Below are 21,447 nucleotides of genomic sequence, written 5' to 3' on the forward strand. Positions count from 1 at the left end.
GTAGAGAAGTGACTGTTGTAAGTGCTCCCACCGGGTATTTTGTCTCAGTGTTGTTTCCTGAAAGACACTGAACGTCTGCTGACGTCTCCCACTCTCTTGTATGAATACACGCGGCACCGTTTTTCTCTCTTCCTGTCTTCTAGACATCACTCCGTCTTCTGAAATTTGTGAAGCTAACTCCGGTCAGCTCTTGGTCTTCCACCCTGTAAGATGGGAGTTCTCATGTACATCACCCAAAAGTCCTTTCTTTTCTGTAGCTTAGAATACTCTATGATTTGAGCTACTGCAAACTTACCTAAATACAATTACAGATCTTGAGAGTTTTCTTACCAATTTGTAAGTAATCCTAGCCGGGCGAGCACTAAAACAGGTAACGTTGGAACCAACAATCGAAACAAAAAGTTATCCAAAGGAAGAAAGCTTTTTATTTAAAATAGATATTTACATCACCAAATGTATAATTAAAATTGATTTTTAGAGATATGGTAGCTTAAATGAAAATCCTAATTCTACTTAGTCTCAAAAAAAAGCAACAGCAAAAACAGTTTTCTGGAGGAACAGAAGAATTTTTTAAATGAATATGTGAAAAGGAGAGTGTGTTCAGAACAAGGAAAGTGTTATTACTCCATCCAGAGCCCATGTCATTCCGAGGAGCGCGCGCTCCAGAGGGGACGTTGACAAACCTGAGCGTAATCTGAGGGAAGCTGCCAGGGCAGGGGGTCCTCTGGAAGTCTAACTTACCCGGTATCTGCCGTCGTTCCCACAAAGATTTCCTGAGACAAAAGCAGGACATCTTTTAACGAAATACAGTGATGGGCAAAAGTAGGTTTATAGCTGTTCACATGGAAAATAATACAATAATTAATAAGTAATAATGCAAGAGTAAACTGTACGTTTTACGTACTCACAGCTGTAAACCTACTTTTGCCAACCCCTGTATGAATTAGGATAATGTCTTACTGGCGTCAGTTGTTCCAAAATGGACCTGGAGCATTCCTGGCTATTGGAGCTAACAGGATGCAAAGCCTATACTATTGCTTATACTGTGGAGGCGGGCTTTTTCCAGGCAGTGGAAAATTTGCCCAGACCTCTAAGAACCCATTCAGTGCCGTGGCTCTCAGTTAGGCTTATCCTCACCACGCACATGTAGGGGATGCTGGCATGGAAACAAGCATGCCTTTAAATCATTGGCCTACTACTCCATAGGATACACATGGAGGCAAAAATGGCCATACTCAATGTTACAATGACACCTTTGAGTCTTTGATTTTCTGATATGGTGGCAAAGTTGGCAATTCAAGAAACCGGCTATCACACTTTCTTGTTATAGAATGAAGAAAAGGGTGCTTGCTTTACTTGAATTGTTTTAACTATTCTGGAAGCAGGACCCTGGCCTCTTAAAGGGGCTTTGGTTTTAAAATAATTTTATTATTCTAAAAGAACAGATGTTTATTATCTAAAGGGGAGGGGGTAAATGCCTGTTTCCTGATTATTTAGGTTTGCCTTTGAATAAATTCCAAATTATTCCTTACCGGAGAGTTGTCTTTCATTGCTTCTTGCATTTATTTTCATTTTATGATATATTATTTTGAGTGAAAAAGGAAAGAACAGATTATAAAAACAACCATGAGAATTTTATTTTATAATTATAGCTAAAAGAATAAATGATGTATAAACAGCTGTTAAATGAGCATTATCTATGATGGGATTGTAAATGATTTTTATCTTCCAGCTTTTTAGCATGACTATGTCCTGCTTTTGTAATCAGAGACAAAGTGTTACTGTAAGCTATTTTCAGCAGATGGTTCAGAGGCCGTGGTAGGGCTGAGTCTTTGCATTGTTGTCTGTCACTTTTGACACCTCGGTTGTCTACAGGGGGATTTGACGAACCTTGTGCACGGCAGCCACTGTTCAAAGTACAGGCTGGCAAGGATCCCGGGAACCAACGCGTTTGTGGGCATTGTCAACGAAACGTGCGACTCCCTTGCCTTCTGTGCTTGTAGCATGGTGGACCGGCTCTGCCTCAACTGTCACCGGTAAAAATGCTATGGGTCCTAGTCTCTGTTTATCATGCTGTTGAATAATTTCACTGATGCCAGTCATTCCGAAGTGGCATCTGCAAAATAAACAGAAAGTGCCGTGTGTGTCCTGGAGAAAAGGAAAGTCCTGGTTACAGAAGCATGTAGAGCTATGTTGTTTGCAGCCTCCTTATCCAAAGAGCAGTGGGTTGAGGCCGATTGTGTATCTAAACTTTTGGTCATCATTTCGTTGTGACTATCCATTTTAACTAGCTCCAGTGTTGTTTGGTTTGTTTTGCTTCCCCTGGTATGTGAACAACATGTCATTTATTATTGACCTTCTGCATGGTAACTTTCTCTTTGCTTTTCAGAATGGAACAAAACGAATGTGAATGTCCCTGTGAGTGCCCTCTGGAGGTCAATGAGTGTACTGGCAACCTCACCAATGCAGAAAACCGGTAAAAAAAATTTATGTACCGTACTCTATATGGGGTGTTCCCCCAAAAGTGTGTACATACTTTAACAGCTGGTAGCTCAGTTTTGAGACTGAAATGTATTTTAACAAACACTACCTTTAATTATTCAAAGTATATGTATACATTTTTGGGGACAATAAAAATGCTGTGAGTCTTGTTTATAGATTTGTTTGGGTTGGGGCATAAGAAGATGATTCATTCTTCTGATTTAACTGTTCGGTGAGCCACATTTCAAGTTCCATAGCGCCTTAAAATGAGGTCCACTTCCAGGTTTAAATGTAAATGCTGTGGAAGACTGACAGTATATGTGCTATACACAAAAAATACGAGACTGTTACAGGCATGTACCTAGTGCCTACCCCATGGCGGTTATTTTATGTACATTAAGTCACTTAGTTTTCAAATTAACCGTGTGATAAATATGTAGGTATATTTTATACGCACACATGACATAGCATTATTTATGCTAATTACAAATTTTAAGACTAGTTAAATAAATTGTGGTAAGTCCCTGTTCTAGAACTTAAAGGGAAGAATATTGTGTGTATGCATGTTAGTACAGTTGACCCTTGAACAAAGCAGTGATTAGGGGCCGCACCCTCACACACACACAGTCAAAAATCTGTGTATAACTTTTGACTCCCGCCCTAACCGGTTTGGCTCAGTGGATAGAGCGTCGGCCTGCAGACTGAAGGGTCCCAGGTTCGATTCCAGTCAAGGGCATGTACCTTGGTTGTGGGCACATCCCTAGTAGGAAGTGTGCAGGAGGCAGCTGACCGATGTTTCTCTCTCATCGATGTTTCTAACTCTCTATCCCTTCTCCCTTCCTCTCTGTAAAAAAATCAATAAAATACATATTTTTTTAAAAACAAAACAAAAAAAACTTTTGACCCCAATAAAACTTAGTTGTCCCTCGATATATGTGGGGGATTGGTTCCAGGATCCCCCACGGATACCAAAATCCACAGACACTCAAGTCCACTGTATAAAATGCCACAGAACAATGCAGAGAGTCAGCCCTCTGTGTGTGCAGACTCCCAGCTACGGATCAAAAACAAGACAGGTACTTACTGAAAAAAGTCTCATGTAGTCTCATGTATAAGTGGACCCATGTAGTTCAAGCCTACGTGTTCAAGGGTCAGCTGTATATACTTATTTAGGAATAGAATAAAAGAATAAAAGGACCCCCATTAAACTGACAGCAGTGGTTCCTTCTGAAAAGTAAGATTTAGAATGGTGAGTGAGGGGAGGTAACATCCGTTTTTGATTTTATATATTCCTATTTTGTTGAATATTTATGCTTTCCTAATTTTTTTTTGATATTTCTTTTGTACGTCAAGATGAACAAATTGAAGCTCAGAATAGTTTAGTGATTGGCCCAAGATTTTATACAGCTAAGTGGCAAAGCCAGGATTCAAACCCAGATCTGTCTGACACCGTAGGGCCAGGGGCATGATGAGCTTGGCATATACGTTGGTCCTAACCTCCAGACTTGCTCCTGAATAGAAACCCAAGCTGCGAGGTCCACCAGGAGCCGGTGACGTACACAGCTACGGACCCTGGCCTGCAAGATGCTCTTCACCAGTGTGTCAACAGCAGGTGCAGTCAGAGGATGGAGAGCGGGTGAGCAGGGCCCAGGGATGCGTTCACGTCAACGTGGTGGTGTGGGGCGTAGAACCCAGTAAAGTACAGTGACCAGCAGCCTCACCGAGCTTTTCCAGCTGGTATTTGTTATTCGTCTTCTTGTTGTTTTAAAAAGCAGTATCTATTTTTTTTTTTTCAGAACCAAAACTGATACTCCATAAGCCTTTTATGTATCCACCAGGTTTAAGCTCATCCAGTTTTCACGTGTTACAGCTACTTGGCATTTGTACCGTATGTGACAAATGAGTGGATATTCTTGAGATAAAGTGTGAAAATAAATGAGTGAGGGGACATGGCGAGAAGAAGCAAGGGGGTGGGACAGGAACTCGTGGGCTCCAGAACCCGGCGGTCAAGGTCCTGTGTATGACGCATTGAAGCTTATCCATTTTATCTCTTAGAAAGCAGATATGCTTCCTGGTGGTTTTGAGAACTGAAAACTGTGTGTCCTCTTCTCCCTCCACCTCCTCCCTAGGGTGTTTGGGACTAGACAGTATGGGCACAGAGGCTGTGGTAACCTAAAGGGGTGGGAGTGGGGTGATTCGTTTATTATATAGAGAGCTGCACGTCCATTTGATGGAACAGTTAGTGGGTAGAAAGGGCAGCCAGTTCTACTTTGGGTGTAGATTTTGGCAGATGAATGGTAGGAATAAATTGAGACGTTATACAGTAACCAAAAGTCAAGTAAGTTTGAGAAATACTGCATATATTCTTTTAGAGCCATAGTACACTTAACTTATTAAAACCTCTAAGAAATTGGCAGTAAGACAATCTGTTTAACTCACCTCTATTTCCCAAAGTTATTTGACCATATTTTTCTTCCTTTTTTTTTTTTTTTTTTTATGACCATACTCTTGGGTGGTGTTAGGCCAAAGTCCAACAAACCTTGGGGCCACTCGGTCTTTTAAGATGATTTTAAATAATCCTGCACTCATCCATGCTGCATGGATTTCATGGTTGGATTCATAGAGAGCCGTTTTCTTTCTCTCATTTCCACGTTGTTGAGGGACGTAAAGCAGGTTGTTGCTATTCTCGTTTTATAAGGAAAGGAAACTGATGCTCCAGGAGTCAGAGCACTCGTAAGGAATGGACATCTGGGGAGCTGGATGCCCAAGCCCGCGTGCCCTCCCCGCCTGGCTCTGTTTCCTGGACACTCAGCCTCGTCTCTCTGGCAGGGACTGCTTTGGTGTGCTGGACTGTGAGTGGTGCATGGTGGACAGCGATGGAAAGACTCACCTGGACAAAGCCTACTGTGCGCCCCAGAAAGAATGCTTTGGGGGCATTGTGGGAGCCAAAAGTCCCTACGCGGATGACATGGGAGCCATAGGTATGTTTGTTGGGAACCCATGGTAATTTGATTCTTGAAGACACACTTTCCTGTCTTTATAAAGGACAGAAATCTTAACACGATCCTCTACGCTGCCTCCCTGATTCCTTTGCCAGTAGTTTTTCATTACAAAACCAAGGCCGCTGATTACCTCCAAAGCTGGCTAGATAATTCTGTGCAGAGTGAGCAGCCGTCGGTCCTGCCAGGTTTTGCAAGCCTGGAATTCATTCTCATAAAGCGTGTTCTGATAGATGTCAGGCCTGATCTCCGCGTGGCTGAACCCCAGAGTTTGTTTGAATGTGAGTCCCAGCTGTCTGAAGCATAGGGTGGGTGGAGGGACCGCCACACATCCATTTCCCTCACAACGTTTGCAGAGCTAGAAGTCGTGTGGCCACAAGTCATTATTTAGGGCCATTGAGGTCAACAGAAGCCAGAGCTACCCAATGCAGCTGGAGTGGCTTAGAGAGGGGGGCAGGATCACTGTGGGGAAGAAAGCCTCTGGGATTGGGCTCCCAGACCTCACAAATACTACCTGCACCCCACAGTGAGATCTCCTCAGTGTCTTCACGGAGTTAGCACAAATGCCTAAAGCTTAGCTGGCAGGAGAGGCAAATATTTAAGCCTTTAGTGAATACCTTGTTTATTAGCAACTCCCCACATTAGCCCATCAGTAGAAGAAAAGCTCCAATGTGAGGACGGGTCCTGAGCTCACGTGTGACTACTGAACCAGGTTAGCACACAGTGGGCGTGACCTTGTACTTAGTCACTTTGTATACCTACCTGCAGTTTTCTGTCTAAAAAGTGCGAAGGGTGGCCCTAGCCGGTTTGGCACAGTGGATAGAGCATCGGCCTGTGGACTGAAGGGTCCTGAGTTCGATTTTGGTTAAAAGCTCGGTTGCAGGCTCAGTTGCAGGCTTGATCACCAGTAGGGGGCGTGTAGGAGGCAGCTGATCAATGTTTCTCTCTCATGGAAGTTTCTAACTCTCTATCCCTCCCCCTTCCTCTCTATAAAATCAATAAAATATATTTTAAAAAATAAAATTAAAAATAAATAAAAAGTGCAAAGGTTTCCTTAAATCAGCAATTGCCAACCTTTCGGACCTCACAGACCACCAGTGGTCCATGGAAACCCACAAGTTTTGAAATGTGGGATCTTTTTAAACACATATTGGTTATACTGGGTGCCATTTATTCCCGTGAACTCAGTCACATGACCCCAAAGAACCCACCTTGCCCTCACCACTCTTACCTCTCTTGCAAGAGCAGCCCCACCCCAGGGAGCTGCGCTCCCAGCACTGGCCACCGCGTGTTTAAGTGGTTCTCAACTACTCACTCATTTTACTAGATCTTGCTAATTGTGTTCTTACTTCGTTGAAATTTAATTTGAGAACCAGGAACTAAACGAAGTCACTGCTCCCACGTGCTTGTGGGTCATCTTTGAGGAATTCACAGCTGAGAGCAGCTCTCCTTGCCCTCACCAGACCCCTTCCCGCTCTATTCCTGACAAGGGACGTCTGTTTGTTTTCATGAAGGTGATGAGGTGATCACATTGAACATGATTAAAAGTGCCCCCGTGGGCCCCGTGGCCGGAGGCATCATGGGGTGCATCATGGTGCTGGTCCTCGCCGTGTACGCCTACCGCCATCAGATTCACCGCCGGAGCCATCAGCACATGTCTCCTCTGGCCGCTCAAGGTGAGCTCGCGACGAAAGAATCTCAAAGCTCCCGCAGCGGGCAGCAGCCTTCCGCAGGTGCTTCCAAGGCCGAAGGATGGTGGCCAATCGTGGGGGCCTCTGAGCATTTATGAGAACAGGGCTGCACGTCCAGCCTCTCCAGAGGGGTGCAGAGGGCCCCAAGCCTGCTTGGCTCCTCTAGCCCCTTTTGAGTCCCTAGGAAATTCCTGGCTCCTCTCCCTTCTTACGCAGCATTCGCCCGCCACGCCTGCTCCAGAGGGAGCTGGAATGCCGAGTGGGAAACATTCTTCTTCACTCAGCTCAGATGTGTTGCCCTTGCTGTTCCCAAAACACTGGCCAACCACAGATGCCCCAGATCACTATGGGCAAGAACAGGAATCATTCTGTTGTTGTTATCTATTTTATTATACACTGAGTGGCCAGATTATGATGATCTCTGAACGCATCATAATCTGGCCACTCAGTGTACTTCTCTTGAGTACCTCATTTATTTGATATCAAAGATACTATAAATCGTGCACCTGATCAGTTTCCCCCTTTGCACTGGCTGATAGAAAGCTCAGGGCAAATAGGTGGTTGATCTCCAGCAAAAGTCTAGAATACTTTTGGTACCCATTTGAGACACAAATACACTGAGTGGCCAGATTATTATGCGTTCAGAGATCATCATCATCTGGCCACTCAGTGTATATTTTGTGAATGAACACACATTCAAAGGAATAATCACATCTCTTAAGACAGGATAGGTAACTGAAGCCTGGTGTAAAATGATTAGTCTGTAATTACTGCTTCTATACCAAGAGGTAGATGTGGTATCTCTGTTCCTTTGCAAGGGACAAAACCATTTAACGGCCACACACACACACCCCTCCCCAACCCATTCCGAAAAGCTCCCGGGGTGTGCTCACTGAGCTGTATGGAGCTGAGGCTGATCCGCATTCTTCCTGGACTGGGTCAGGAGCCACTGAGCTCGCCTGGCAGCCCGGGACACAGGGGGCATCGGCCGGTTTGACTGTGGCCACGATCCTGAAGGGGGGATTGGAGCGGGGGCGGGGGGTAATGCTGCCCGATTCAGTGACAGGGCTAAGCGCCAGGCTCTCGCCCCTCGGTAAGGTGGGTTAGACCGAGGGTGGCTGCCATCCAGCGTTGCCTTATGCCTGACCTTTTATATGATTGTGTAGCACCATTTTATCAACTCGGTCGGCTGGCGTTTGAGACCATTTCCTTCCGTTTTGGGTGTTTCAGCAGAGTTCGTCTCTATCACCTTTTCTTCTCTTCAGAAATCAGTGTCAGGTCCAATTGTTCACTTATCCTCCTTCTTCTGATTCCTGTTCTCTATTTTAAAAAAAGGGGGTATTGGTTTTTCTTTTCCAAAATCGGATTCTTCTTGATGGAATGCTGTCACCCAGCCATCCAGCGAGCACGCTGCAGGGTATTACAGTCGTTGGTTTTGTTTGATTAAATAGTCATGTTTCTCTCTCTTTAATGACGGGTAGAAATGTCAGTGCGTATGTCCAACCTGGAGAATGACAGGGATGAAAGGGACGACGACAGCCACGAAGACAGAGGCATCAGTGAGTACCCAGCTGCCTCGCGCAGAGGTGTCAGCAGGAGGCTAATCCGGAATAAATATTCCTTTTTATATCCTTTTGGCTTGTATTAAAATTTAAGAAGCTTTGACATGATGAGGTCTTTCCCCCCCCGTTTTCATTAGGAATACGTGTAGGGGTTTGCTTTGTTTTAGGAAATCTCAAAAGATTTCATGATGTTCTTTTTGGAATTCATTGCTTGGGCCTCACCCTTCCATTTCTTCCTCCTCCTCATTACTGTCCAGCATAGTGTATTAGGAAGGGGAGAGTCCCGGATGCATTTTCTTTAATCCCTAAACTAATGCATACAACTCGGGGAATGGGGCAGCTCTTTATCAAAAGAGAACTCCATTAGTGTTGAGATACTGTAGGCTTCAACTACTTAGAGCAGGGGTGGGGAACCTCCGGCCCTCGGGCCCTATAAGACCCACCAAATCATTTGGTCTGGTCCTGACGAGGCGCTAGGGGTGAGTTAATTAAATGTTTGAGCAAAGATAGCAGGCTAATTTTTTTAAGTTCATAATTTTGTACGGCCCAAAAATGATGTTATAAATATCCAGATGGCCCCTGGCAGATAAAAGGTTCCCCACCCCTGACTTAGAGCCTATCTTCTTGATGCCTGTGGAGATAGGAACCGCTCCCTGCCCCAGTTCTAAAACCAGCTCCCCTAATCCTCAGATTTTTTTTTTTTTAATTACATATTCTAACTCTCCACAGAGCAACCCCATGTAATAAGTGATCCTTTTCAGAGTAAATGTCCTTGATACAATAAGGACCTGGCATAGGAGTGACTCTGTCCTTGTCTCCCACAGTCAGCAATACTCGGTTCATAGCCGCGGTCATGGAGCGGCACGCACACAGCCCGGAGAGGAGGCGTCGCTACTGGGGCCGCTCGGGAACCGAGAGTGATCATGGTAAGGTCTCGCCTCCTGCACGAGGGCCTGCGGGCCCCGGTGAACCCCGGCGGGCCAGCGCTCATACCCACTCTTCTCTCTCCTTCCTGTTCTGTGCTCAAGGAAATTATTCTGACACGATTTTCCAAAAAAGACACATTCCAACGTGACCCTGTGATAAGAGCCCAAGGGTGCGGGTGGCCTTGGTGTGTCTCCTCACTCCCAGGCCCAATGAGATGACCTCTGGGTACACAGGTGGCTTTCGCCCTGAATAATGTCTGAGTGAAAGCTTCTCACCACCCACGTAATTCTCAGTAAATAGGCAGCCTAAATAGGTCCTACCTCCCAGTGTTGCTAGTTGGCAAACACCAGCATCATCAAGGCTCTCCCAGGCACGTACGTGGGGGACAGGGCAAGAGTCCATGCTGTCCAGAACTTAAATTTTTCTATTTCTTTGACATTCCCTGCCCCGGCCTCCAGCCCTGCCTGCAAGGCTATGGGCAAGTTTCATTAAAGAGACAGCATTTACTCAGGGCCTTGACGGGTGAGGAAAGAACGTTAGGGACAAAGGGACTAGTGGGTACAGTCCTGGAGTTGTACAGAGGCCTTGTCGGATGCTAAGGAGGGCTCCGGGCTGCGTAGTGAAAAGGCGCTGAGTGCCAAATGAGCCATGAATCTGTGCCACTTCACTGCTCACCTTCCCGGCCCCGCGTCCAGGTGGCTGTTGTCATACAGAACAGCAGTGTTTATTTTTCACATAGCTGTTTAATTCTCCAGAAGTATTTATTTTCTCACTAGAATCAGGGTTTTTTTTAATGCATGAATAATGCATTTAGTTGACTCTGCTTTCTGCACATCTATCCTGAAAAGGAAAAGAAAAACATGTCTTCAAACAGAGTGCTCCCACACCTGGGTGAGAAATGCAGGAGTGGGTATTTGTCAAAGCAGCCGACGTGGCCTTTTCCCCCCACAGCCAGGTACTCCGGCTCCCTTTGGAAAACGGGAGCTAAAGCTCTGATTGTAAATTGGAGACTGTTAATTTGAGCTTTGAATGACATTGTTTCCACCAACGAAGTAGAAGCATTGCGTTTCTGTGGAGAGTCAAAGCAGAACTTAAATTTTTCTATCTCTTTGACTTTCTGCCTTTTTCCCCTAAAAACCTTTGAACATTCTATAAATGCATTCTGCCAGGCAGTTCTGTGCCTCTTCTCCTTTGAATAATAAAACAGGTTTGAGGCTACTGAAGTTCAACAGAAATAATTTCTTATTCAGCAGAAATACTGAATCCTCTCCCTCCCTCTCTCCCTCCCTCGTCCTCTCTCCCCCTCCCTCCCCCTTATTCTCCCCCAATTGAAATTACTTCAGTACTAAATTGGAATTCTGAGGGACGTTGAGAATGTTCCATTAGCTCTCCCATTGTCTTAGTAAAATGGCATATGAAGCAACAGCTTAGATAAAAGGAGCAGAGCAGTGTCAGTATCTGAAAGCCAAGGAATCCAGCTAAGGGCTTGCTTTCTTTCATTTTTCACAATAATTGGAGCCCTGTTATCCCCAAGGAATGAAAAATAGTTTCTCGTGCAGACAGAATGCAACGCTAAAAGAAGTGGGAGACATTGACATTCCGCGTAATTTGAGGTGCACTACCAAATCAATAGCCTTTAACTGCATGTTGTCTTATTCCCGCACCCGTATGGTGGGTCAGTAAAAATTGGTGGCATTGAGTTAATGTCCCTATCATGCGTAGAAGATAAAGCTGTATGTCCACATTAAAACAAGGATCTACTAGTAATCTAATTGTTGTGTCGGCTCGCTTCTAGCTCATCTTTATTGTCCTATATGGTGACTGTATTGCATCTGCTCTTTGCTAGGCATGGGGGAGGGGTGACTTAGAGAAGGGGAGGTGTCATTTATGGGAGGCAGCCGTGGTGTAGAAGAGCTTACAGGAGAAGGTCAAGCAGAGTTCACTTGGGATCTCACCACTCCTTCTCATTACAAGTTGTGAGACTTAGCGAAGCTACTTTGGACCTCAGTTTCCCAATTATTAAAACAGGATTAGAACTTCCTCGCCAGTGAAGTTATGGGGATTAAACGAAACCCTGTATGGCAGACAGGAGCTCAGGGTTGACCTCCCCACCTGCATACCCACTCTGCCCTGGAGCAATTTACAGTCCAGGAGTAAACAGTAAATGAATGCATGTTTCCCTAAGACTGATAAAAGACTGACTATGACAGCTTCCTTAAAGGAGTGGAACAAAGAAGAAGAAGGTTAGATATTCCTCTTTTATCTGCAGGGAAATCATGGAAGACCCCAGGGGGAAAGTGGCATGTGCTGGCCCTTGAACTGGTAGGATTGTAGGACCATAGTTCTTTGCCTACTCAGGGAGCATAGTTCCACAAGAGTTAGGGGGTCTGATTCACAAAAGCAAACTCAAAACAGTAACACAGATACACTTGACTTTTGTGGTACGGTTCAGACTTGTGATGTTCCTAGAATTAAAATTAAATGTTACCAGACTAACCTTTCAGGTTCCGTTTTTTATTTAGAAATATTTAGTGTGACCAACGGAGTTCTGTATTCAGATGAATCTCATTTTGATTTTTGTATTTCAATAAAAAATTCTATTCAAACTAAGTGGTTTTTGAAAAGTGAAATCATCTTTGTCAATATTCTAAGATTTCCTGGAACAATTGTTTTTAGCACTCAACTATTGACTGTTACTGTCACAAGCAGGTTAAAACAGTTAATACCTACCTGTGCTTTTAATTATATATCTGCTTTGCACATTCTTTCTCTTGAAGATTCATTTTCTGTCTAATCATCTACTGGCTTTTTTTTTTTTTTAATATAAAAACCACCAATAATTTGTTCCTTTTGAATCTGTTTTGGTTACCATCTTATTAGAAACTTTATGTATATGTATATGAAGCAACATTTTCTTTTCTTTGTAAGAGGGAAATTTTCCCCAAGTTAAGCAAATTCCAAAACATTCAAAAGGCAAATGCTGAACCTTGAATATCTGGTCAAAACCTGTATAGTGCACCAGACCCATTGTCTAGAGGTGCAGATACTGTCCTGCAGTTACTCTCTGTGACCACAAGGTGGTGAGTGAGTCCCTGGAAAGACCTAACATCCCTAATCATCAAGAGAGGTTTCTTAGAAACCGTCAGCTAAATATACAAGCAGAATAGCAAAGACCAGAAGCCTAATTTGACTCTTCTGTTCTTAATGGACACCTGACCTCCTACCTGAAACCTTTTTCTTGGTTGAGATCATCTTTGCAGAGTTTTCTCTGCATACACCTTTGGACAGTAAAGAATTTTTTCCTTTGAAAAGTATTGGTAAATATCCTTTTGTGTTTTAAATAGTGCTCCCTCCGTGAGTCAGAGACTGAGTCTTTCTTATTCATCACTGTTCCTCGTGCTCAACAGAGTTGCATGGCACCAAGTGAACAATTAATTTGTTAAGTGAGAATATGCATTTGTCTTTCTCCTGCTTGTCCATAACTTACTTCCTCCCTGCAGCTTTTTGTTAATTATTGAGATAAAGGGAAGCCTACGTTACAGAGGGATTGAGCAAGTTAAATAGGATGGCCCCTCAATGAGTGGTTCACTTTGGAAGGGCCCCTGCTGGGGTTCTCATCAGAAAGCATCAAGAGAAATGGGGGTGCCGCCAAGTTGCCTTGGGGACACCTGCACCATCCCCACCGCCCTGGGTCTGTGACCAGTCAGGTTCAGAGCATCCCTGGACCCTAAGTCAGAACCCCTGGGCAGGGCCCGGGGAATCCTCGATTGCCTTCCTTATTATATAAGATTGTTGAATGTCACCACAGATAATTGGGGGGGGGGGGGATTCATTGATGCCTTTGTTTTGGGAATATAATATGTGATTTTTTTTTAATTGTGTGAGTATTGTGTTGAATATTAGGAGTACAAAGATAAATAAATTATTGTGTTTTTTTAGAAAGAATTTGCTAATGGACAAGACAGCCCCATACTCTGTTATAACACGGTGAAATCTAAGATAGTGATGTACACAGAATGCCGTTTAAACTCACAGAAGGGAACTGGGCCTGGGGTAGGAGATGTTGGTTGGGGATGCTTCCAGAGAAGACCCTCAAACTGAAGCCTGGAGCACAATAGCAAGAGGAGGACGGTGAGCCAGGCAGATGGAGCCCCCCTGAGTTTTATATCATGAATGTGAAAATGAATTATCAGTTACTCTGGGTGTGTGCCAGTGACCAGAGACAGAAGGCTCCCGGGAATATGTGGAGGAAAGATGAAGACAGCGTAGCTCTAAAGGTTGGCCAGAAATAATCAACACAGACACTGCACTTTGACTAAAACCAGGTTTTCCACCTCAGCCCCTTCTATGTAGAGCAAACGGTGATGTAAGCATATGTAGCACTTTGTAACTGAGGTTGGGAGTCTGCCATCCAGTTTTTTGGGTGTTTCTTTTTCACAGTTTATTTTTTTAAATATATATTTATACTAGAGGCCCGTTGCACAATATTCGTGCAAGAATAGGCCTTCCTTGCCCTGGCTTCTCTCCCGGCCGCCCGGGAGCCTGCAAGTCCTCGCTCCCAGCCGGAGCACCGCTCCTGTAGCTCCCTCCACCGTCCCCCCTCCCCCTCATAGCAGGTGTCCCGCCCCTCCCGGCTGCTCTGTGCCTGCATATGCAAATTAACCTGCCATCTTTGTTGGGCTAATTTGCATACTCGCTCCTGATTGGCTGTGGGCATAGCGGAGGTACGATCAATTTACATGTTTGTCTATTATTAGGTAAGATTGTTGATAGTATTACAGATATTTCCCATTTTCTCCCTCTTCCCCTCCTCCTACCAGTCCCTTACCCATCCCCCCCATCTTCACCACCCTATTGCCTGTGTCCATAGGCTATGCATATACTAGTATAAGTTCTTTGGTTTATCTCTTCTTGTCCTCCCAACCCCACATTGAGGTATGTCAGTCTGTTCCATGCCTCCCTGCTTTGGGTCTTATTTTGTTGGTCAGTTCCTTTTGTTCATTAGATTCCACAAATAAGTGAGATCATGTGATATTTGTCTTTCTCAGTTTGGCTTATTTCACTTAGCATACTATTTCCAGGTCCATCCATGCTATTCCAAAGGGTAAGAGATCCCTCTTTTTTACAGCTGCATAGTATTCCATAGTGTAAATGTCCCACAGCTTTTTAATCCACTCATCTACTGATGGGCACTTGGGCTGTTTCTAAATCTTAGCTGTTGTAAATAATGCTGCTATGAACATAGGAGTGCATATATTCTTTCTGATTGGTGTTTTGGGTTTTTAGGATATATTCCCAGAAGTAGGATCGCTGGGTCAAACAGAAGTTCCATTTTTAATTTTTTGAGTAAACTCCATACTGTTTTCCACAGTGGCTGCACCAGTCTGTAGTCTACCATACAGTATTACAGTCTAGACCTGTGGTCGGCAAACTGCGGCTTGCGAGCCACATGCAACTCTCTGGCCCCTTGAGTGTGGCTCTTCCTCAAAATACCACAGCCTGGGCGAGTCAATTTTGAAGAAGTGGCGTTAGAAGAAGTTTAAGTTTACAAAATTTGGCTCTCAAAAGAAATTTCAATCATTGTACCGTTGATATTTGGCTCTGTTGACTAATGACTTTGCCGACCACTGGTCTAGACACAGCACTGCCAAAGCTGAGAAACTAAGAAACTCACTCTAGCTCCCAATCTCTTAGTCTTGAGAGAAGGCATCACAATTTCCCCAGCCTCTGAACCTAGAAATCTTGACCTTATCCGAGAGGTAATAACTCTTGTCACACACAGCAGGGGAGTCCATTTAGTCACCAAATCCAGCCCACCCTGCACTTGAAGAGTTCCACGCAGCCCACGGCTGCCCCACGTCAGGTCCTTCGCCATCTCTTCCGGCTGACAAGCCAGCCCCGTCTTCTGAGCGTCTGATCGCTCTTTCCTTCTGTCCAGCCTCCTCATTGCCACAAGGGATCACCCTAACACACGATATGTCTTTGCCATTTGCCTCCCTTGCCCATTACTAAATCCTAACTCGTAGCTTCGACCGACCAGCCTTGCTGATCTGGTCCCAGCCTCCCTGTCCAGCCGCATCTCCCACATCGTCCTCCCCCACACCAGGCTTCTCACCACTGGCCAGTCCACGAGGGCCTTTCCGGCTGCTCTGTCTGCATATGCTCGTCTCCCTGACTGTGGCACATTTCCTCTGCCCCTTCCTTTTCCTAATAAATCCCTCCTGTCCCATGAGGGCCACCTGGAGTGTCACTTACGGGGGTATCCTAAGGTCTTTTCAAAATCGTGTATTGTCCCTTCATTTTCTGTGCTTTGGCGTGGCCTTCATGATGTGACTTGAACTCACCTTCCCACCTTCTACCTGCTGGCACTCATCCTAGCCACATAGGACAGGAATGTCCTTAGGTTCCCACACCTCTGTGGCTGTGCGCATCTGTTCTTTTGCTCACATCCACTTACCCAACTCCTATTCATCCATTTAAGCCCAACTGAAAGATGAGTTCTCCTGTGGCGCTTCCTCATCCCCCCCGCCAGACGTAGTTATTCCCTACTCTCAATTTTAACTATACGTCAATTATAGCACTTACCATTACCCGCATTACAATAAGCCTAGCTTCATGAATATCTGCCTCCTGAATCTTTAAGGAAAAAAGACATCTCTTATTTATGTTTTATAGTCTCCCCCCTCCAGCCCCACTGTGGTCTTCAATGAATGAATAATTGAATTGAGTTGTGTTTATACTTGTTTTATTTCTCAAGCACTAGCTTTTGCGCTCCCTATACAGGGGCCAGGTTTCCATCTTGGTATCTCCGGCAGGAGCCCAGTAGGTGCCCAATAAATATCTGTGGCATTGGACTGACTTCACTAATTGTCATTTGGGAAATGTTTCATTGAGGGCAGAGAATTGCCTTTCTCACTTTTGCACGAAGCACACATTTTCAACCACCGACTATTCCTGCTGGGCCGTATGCAGGCACGTCAATTGCACAGCCACAAATGTGACTAGCACTGCCCACGGGTGAGTGCTGATGGATGCTAACTGTAGATGCAGCGGAAATATTAATGAGCTGTCACTTCTCAAACATTTTAAAGGGGATTTTTGCAATATTTAAAAACATGCCTGGGTTCTTGGAATGGAATCCTTTGATCAGCAAGGGCATTTTCTTTTGAAACGTGTATGACTTAGAATACCAGAAGAAATGAATCTTTAAATACCGTGGGCCAGCACCCACAGAGAATAGTCGACTCCTTTGCTAGTTCCTGTGGGGGTGTGTGGAGTTGGTACTGGAACCTCAGGCAGGTTCGTTAACCTTTCTGATCCTCGCTTCCCTCACCTGTAAAATGGATATTAAAACGCCTGCCTTGTTGGGTTGCAGGAATGACATGACATCCGTGCCTGCCTTGGAGCAGGTGTGCAGACAACGGTGACAACTGTTTTTGTTCTTACTGTTGCATCACATTCGGGCATTTTGAAGCCCAGCTTTGCCCACCAGTCCCCAACCGATCTGAGACCTGTTAGGGTCTTTGTCTTGAAGCCGCCTTTTTCAATATATGTATATTATTGATTTCAGGAAGGGAGGGAGAGACAGAAACATCATTGATGAGAGAGAATCATTGATTGGCTGCCTCCTGTACGCCCCCCCACTGGGGATTGAGCCCGCAGCCCAGACACGTGCCCTGACTGGGAATCGAACCGTGACCTCCTGGTTCTTAGGTTGATGCTCAACCACTGAGCCATGCCAGCTGGGTGAAGCTGCCGTTCTTTTTCTCTTTCTTTAAAATAAAAAAATAGTCTTAATCTCATCTCAGGGAAAAGTGTAGGAGGAGAGTTCCCCAAACGTCACTGGCGGTTATCTATGGATCAGACGGGACACGTGAGATCATTTTGGCTTTTTATTTTGTTGGTTTAAGGAAAGGGCTCCTGCATTTTTTTTTTTTCTGATCTAGACTTTCTCAGTTGTCTGAAATGATTAGGTATTTCTTGGGTAATGGTTTTAGGAAAATAACAGTCAACAAAAGCTCTCTTTAAAATAAGCGCCTGGCCGTCTGCCGTCAGCCTGCCGGCGCTTGCACCTGTGTAGCTCACAGGTAGGACCGCCTCCTGTGCCCTGCGAATCGAATGGGAGGTGACATCTCCTCCCTGCGCCTGGGAAGCTCCCAGCGGCTTACTTGTTTCGTTCCTTTTCTAGGCTACAGCACGATGAGCCCGCAGGAGGACAGTGAGAACCCTCCGTGCAACAATGACCCCTTGTCAGCAGGGGTGGACGTGGGGAACCACGACGAGGACTTGGACCTGGACGCCCCTCCTCAGACGGCGGCCCTCCTCAGTAACAAGTTCCACCACTACCGCTTGCCCCACCCCACGCTCCATCACAGCCACCACCTCCAGGCGGCCGTGACCGTCCACAGCGTGGACGCGGAGTGCTAACCACCCCCCGCACCTCCGTGGGGGGGGCGGGGCGGGGCGGTGCAGAGCGCTCCGGGGAGGGAAAGAACCAGCCTCGAATGCCCAGCAGGAAACCCCTTGCGTTTGGGGCTTTGTCCCGAGTGATGGAACTCGCGTCCCGCCTGCGAATACATTGGAGGAGGAGAGAGACACCCCCACCGCCCTGGGGAAGGTGCCCGGCTGGTTCTGCCCTGGAGGGGAAACTGGCCTGAGAAGCGAGCCTGCCGGGACCCTCACGGAATGGAACTGAAGGCAAACCTCCAAACACAGAGACGAAACCTACGCAGGACACATTGGGAGCCTTCGTTCAGCTGAGCCAGAGGAAGGTGCCGAGGAGCCAGAAACGCTCGGCTCTCCGGAACGGGACCGACGAGGGGGAACCTGGCCCGTCCGGTCCCGTCCATCCCGACCCAGGAGCTACGTGTGCGCTGGAGACTCCGCTTTGTTCCCCGGCGGTGCCCACGCACCACGATTGCTGTGTGGGACTTGTATGAAGCTCTAAATGATGCATCTCAAGATTTCTAAGTAAAGGATTATTTTTCTACTATTTATTGAACTTGCAAACACTCTCAAACTCGGGGGGAAAGAAAAGGAAGCACGTGAGAAGTTTTCCGCAGTGATCCCTAGCCGTGTGGTGTGTAACGAAGTGGTTCTTTGACTGAGGAGTCCTATTTCTTATTTAGCTGATCTCATCTCCCCTCCCGCCCCACTCCACCAAATGGGAAAATGAAGAAATCTTCCTCTCTGACGTGTTTACATCCATTTTCTTTTAGGCCATCATTGCATGGTCACACACCTCGGATTGTCACACAGTACAGTATTCTTCCTCTGGGTTTGGCAGAGGTGGGGAGGGGCAGAGAAATCCAAGAAACTGATAAAGAAAATTGTGTTCCTTTTTAACGCACCCCCACTCCCCCATGCAATGCTTTTCTTGGGTTTCTAGGAAACCTCATGACACAACCCCAGCCTCTCAGCTAAGGGAGGTTGTGTTTAATTCTCCTTGTTCCAGAGACGATAAATTTGAAAATGTCCCTATTTTGATTCTGAGAATATTGAATGCATAAAGGAAGAAGCTTTTAAAATTGGAAATTTGGATTGTGTGTGAGAGATTTCTTTTTGACGTCATCGTTCAAAGCTGCGGCCGGTTTTGCAGGAAGTTGCCCACCAAGCCGCTTTGTGACGTATTATTCAGAGATGAACCAGATCGGGCTAAGAGAACATGGCGTTGTAAGTTGAAAGTAGTGTTCTAATGACAGTGATGTATTTTAGATTCACCCGTTGTGATTCCAATATGTTATAAAGACATTCTTGCACCATGTGTGTGTGGTAAATCTCCGTTTACATGTAGTTGGAAAAAAGTCACTGAATGATGTTTTCACGATAGGGTATTATGATATAATGTTTTTTTTTTTAAAAAAAAAAAAGGCTCGTCAGCTGTACTGAAGCAAACTACGTGTGTCATCAGGAAACCCCTTCGTACTGTGTCTGACATGGCAGTCTAGTGGAATAAACTGTGTGAATGGACAGTTTTCATGGTTATAGTGATCTGTTCATGTACCCCTGCTCGTGCCTCCAGGCAGGGGGCGTCCCCTTTGTGCCCTAGCGGATGGGTCGCCAGGCTGAAAGCAGGCCTCCTTGCTAGGCTGTAGTCAAGGTCAGGGGCTCCTGGACCATTTTGAATATGCAAAGAAATTTAAGAATGTCATGGGATAAAATGAGAAGCTGATATTTTAAAGTGTGTGGGACGTAGCTCCCCTTCCTGAGCATCTGAATCAGTGTCATTAACAATGAATAAATGGTCGTTCTTGAACTGCTGGAGAGAATGATGGCTTTCCTGACTTCCCGGAAAATTAAACCTCTCCTTGGAATACTGGGTGTGTGTGTGTGTGTGTGTGTGTGTGTGTGTGTGTGTGTGTGTGTGTGTGTTTTCCTAAAGTTAAGAACCTTCGTGTTATGACACTAGTTTCTTGATGGGGAGTGAGGGGGAGGGGGACTTGATGTTTCTAAGAAAAGAATCACAAGACTTAGAGCTTAAAAATAAAAAATTGTACAGCCTACTCAAATATAATAACAAGTGCATTTTGTGTCTTTTGTGATAAGAATCTCCCTTATCCTGAACTTGAGGGGGAAACCATTGAATTCTTGTACCTGAGTAAGAAAACGTAACTGTTTTACAGTTCCTGTGGAATATAGGACAACCAGGTCTGTGAAGTTTGAGTTGGGGTTACCTTTTGTCTTCTTCCCTAAGGGTTGCATATAATGTTTTTTAAACATTTGTTGTTTGTGTTGTTGTTCTTTAAAAGGAATAACGTGTTTTGAGAAACTTTTCATGGTGACCAGTATTGTTTCCTTTTGCTCCCCTCCCCCCCGAGCTCACCCCCCCCCCCCCTCCAAATACCATGGCTTGGTTACACACTAGTCTTCCCTGAAATCCTGGAGGGAGGTCTTTTGAATGCCTTTTCATTCACTAATTCCTATAACCAACATTGCTTTTCAGTGTTGATAAGCACCAAGAGCTAGGGGTTCCAGGTCATTTTATTTAGTTAGAAAAGGAAATTTCCACCCAGGTGGTATGGCTCAGCAGTGGAGCCTTGACCCAGGAGCCAAGAGATCACCAGTTCGATTCCCAGTCAGGGCACATGCCTGTGTTGCGGGCTCAATCCCCAGTAGGGGCCGTGCAGGGGGCAGCCAATTGATGATGTTCCTCTCTTACCAATGTTTCTCTCTCTCTATCCCTCTTCCTTCCTCTCTCTGTGAAAATCAATAAAAATGTATTAAATTTTTAAAAAGAAAAGGAAATTTACTATTTGTGGCCCTAAAAAACAGGGTTCAGACCCATACTAGTTCTCATAGTCTATATCTATTTTCCAGATACACTCATTTTACGTTAGTTTTTCCTTCTCTATTCTTGAGTTAATTTGAATGCTCAAGTAAACTTCATTAGTATTTTTCTTTGAAAAACGTTGTCAGATGTATTCAGACAGGTTTATTTTGCATGTCAGCATGACGGGTGTGTGTGGGAAGAAGACCTGGAAGATTACTTAAGCTTGCCTCCCTTTGGCAATGGACTCCTCTAATGATTACAGTGTTTAAAATGTATATCTGGTAGAATAATCAAAACAGGCCAGCCCAGTCTCATCGGTGTCCTTTCTGGTCTGTTTCTGAGCAGAGGAGTGGTGATTTTCCTGGCTGCCATACAATGCCATATTCAGAATTTTTTTCTAAATTGTCAGGGGGAAAAAAGAATCAGGTTGAAAGATATATTTCTATGGCTATTATTTATAACTATACAAGATGGTCTGTTTAATAACTAAGGTGTGTGTTGATATATATAGATGTACA

At 45.1% G+C, this 21,447-nt stretch overlaps 1 protein-coding gene across 1 annotated transcript in view; it reads left to right on the forward strand.

Annotated features, from left to right (window-relative positions):
- The window catches only part of CACHD1 (cache domain containing 1), a 238,420-nt gene extending 220,333 nt beyond the window's left edge, over positions 1-18,087 (forward strand). Inside the window, exons 20-27 of the mRNA XM_028142357.2 lie at positions 1,876-2,036; positions 2,390-2,476; positions 4,001-4,117; positions 5,311-5,462; positions 6,995-7,156; positions 8,653-8,730; positions 9,558-9,659; positions 17,849-18,087. Coding sequence (XP_027998158.2) covers positions 1,876-2,036; positions 2,390-2,476; positions 4,001-4,117; positions 5,311-5,462; positions 6,995-7,156; positions 8,653-8,730; positions 9,558-9,659; positions 17,849-18,087 — 1,098 coding nt within the window. The remainder of the gene's footprint in view (positions 1-1,875; positions 2,037-2,389; positions 2,477-4,000; positions 4,118-5,310; positions 5,463-6,994; positions 7,157-8,652; positions 8,731-9,557; positions 9,660-17,848) is intronic.
- Positions 18,088-21,447: the final 3,360 nt, after the last annotated feature.

The sequence above is a fragment of the Eptesicus fuscus genome, chromosome 9 (assembly GCF_027574615.1).
Source record: "Eptesicus fuscus isolate TK198812 chromosome 9, DD_ASM_mEF_20220401, whole genome shotgun sequence".
Taxonomy (NCBI): Eukaryota; Metazoa; Chordata; class Mammalia; order Chiroptera; family Vespertilionidae; genus Eptesicus; species Eptesicus fuscus.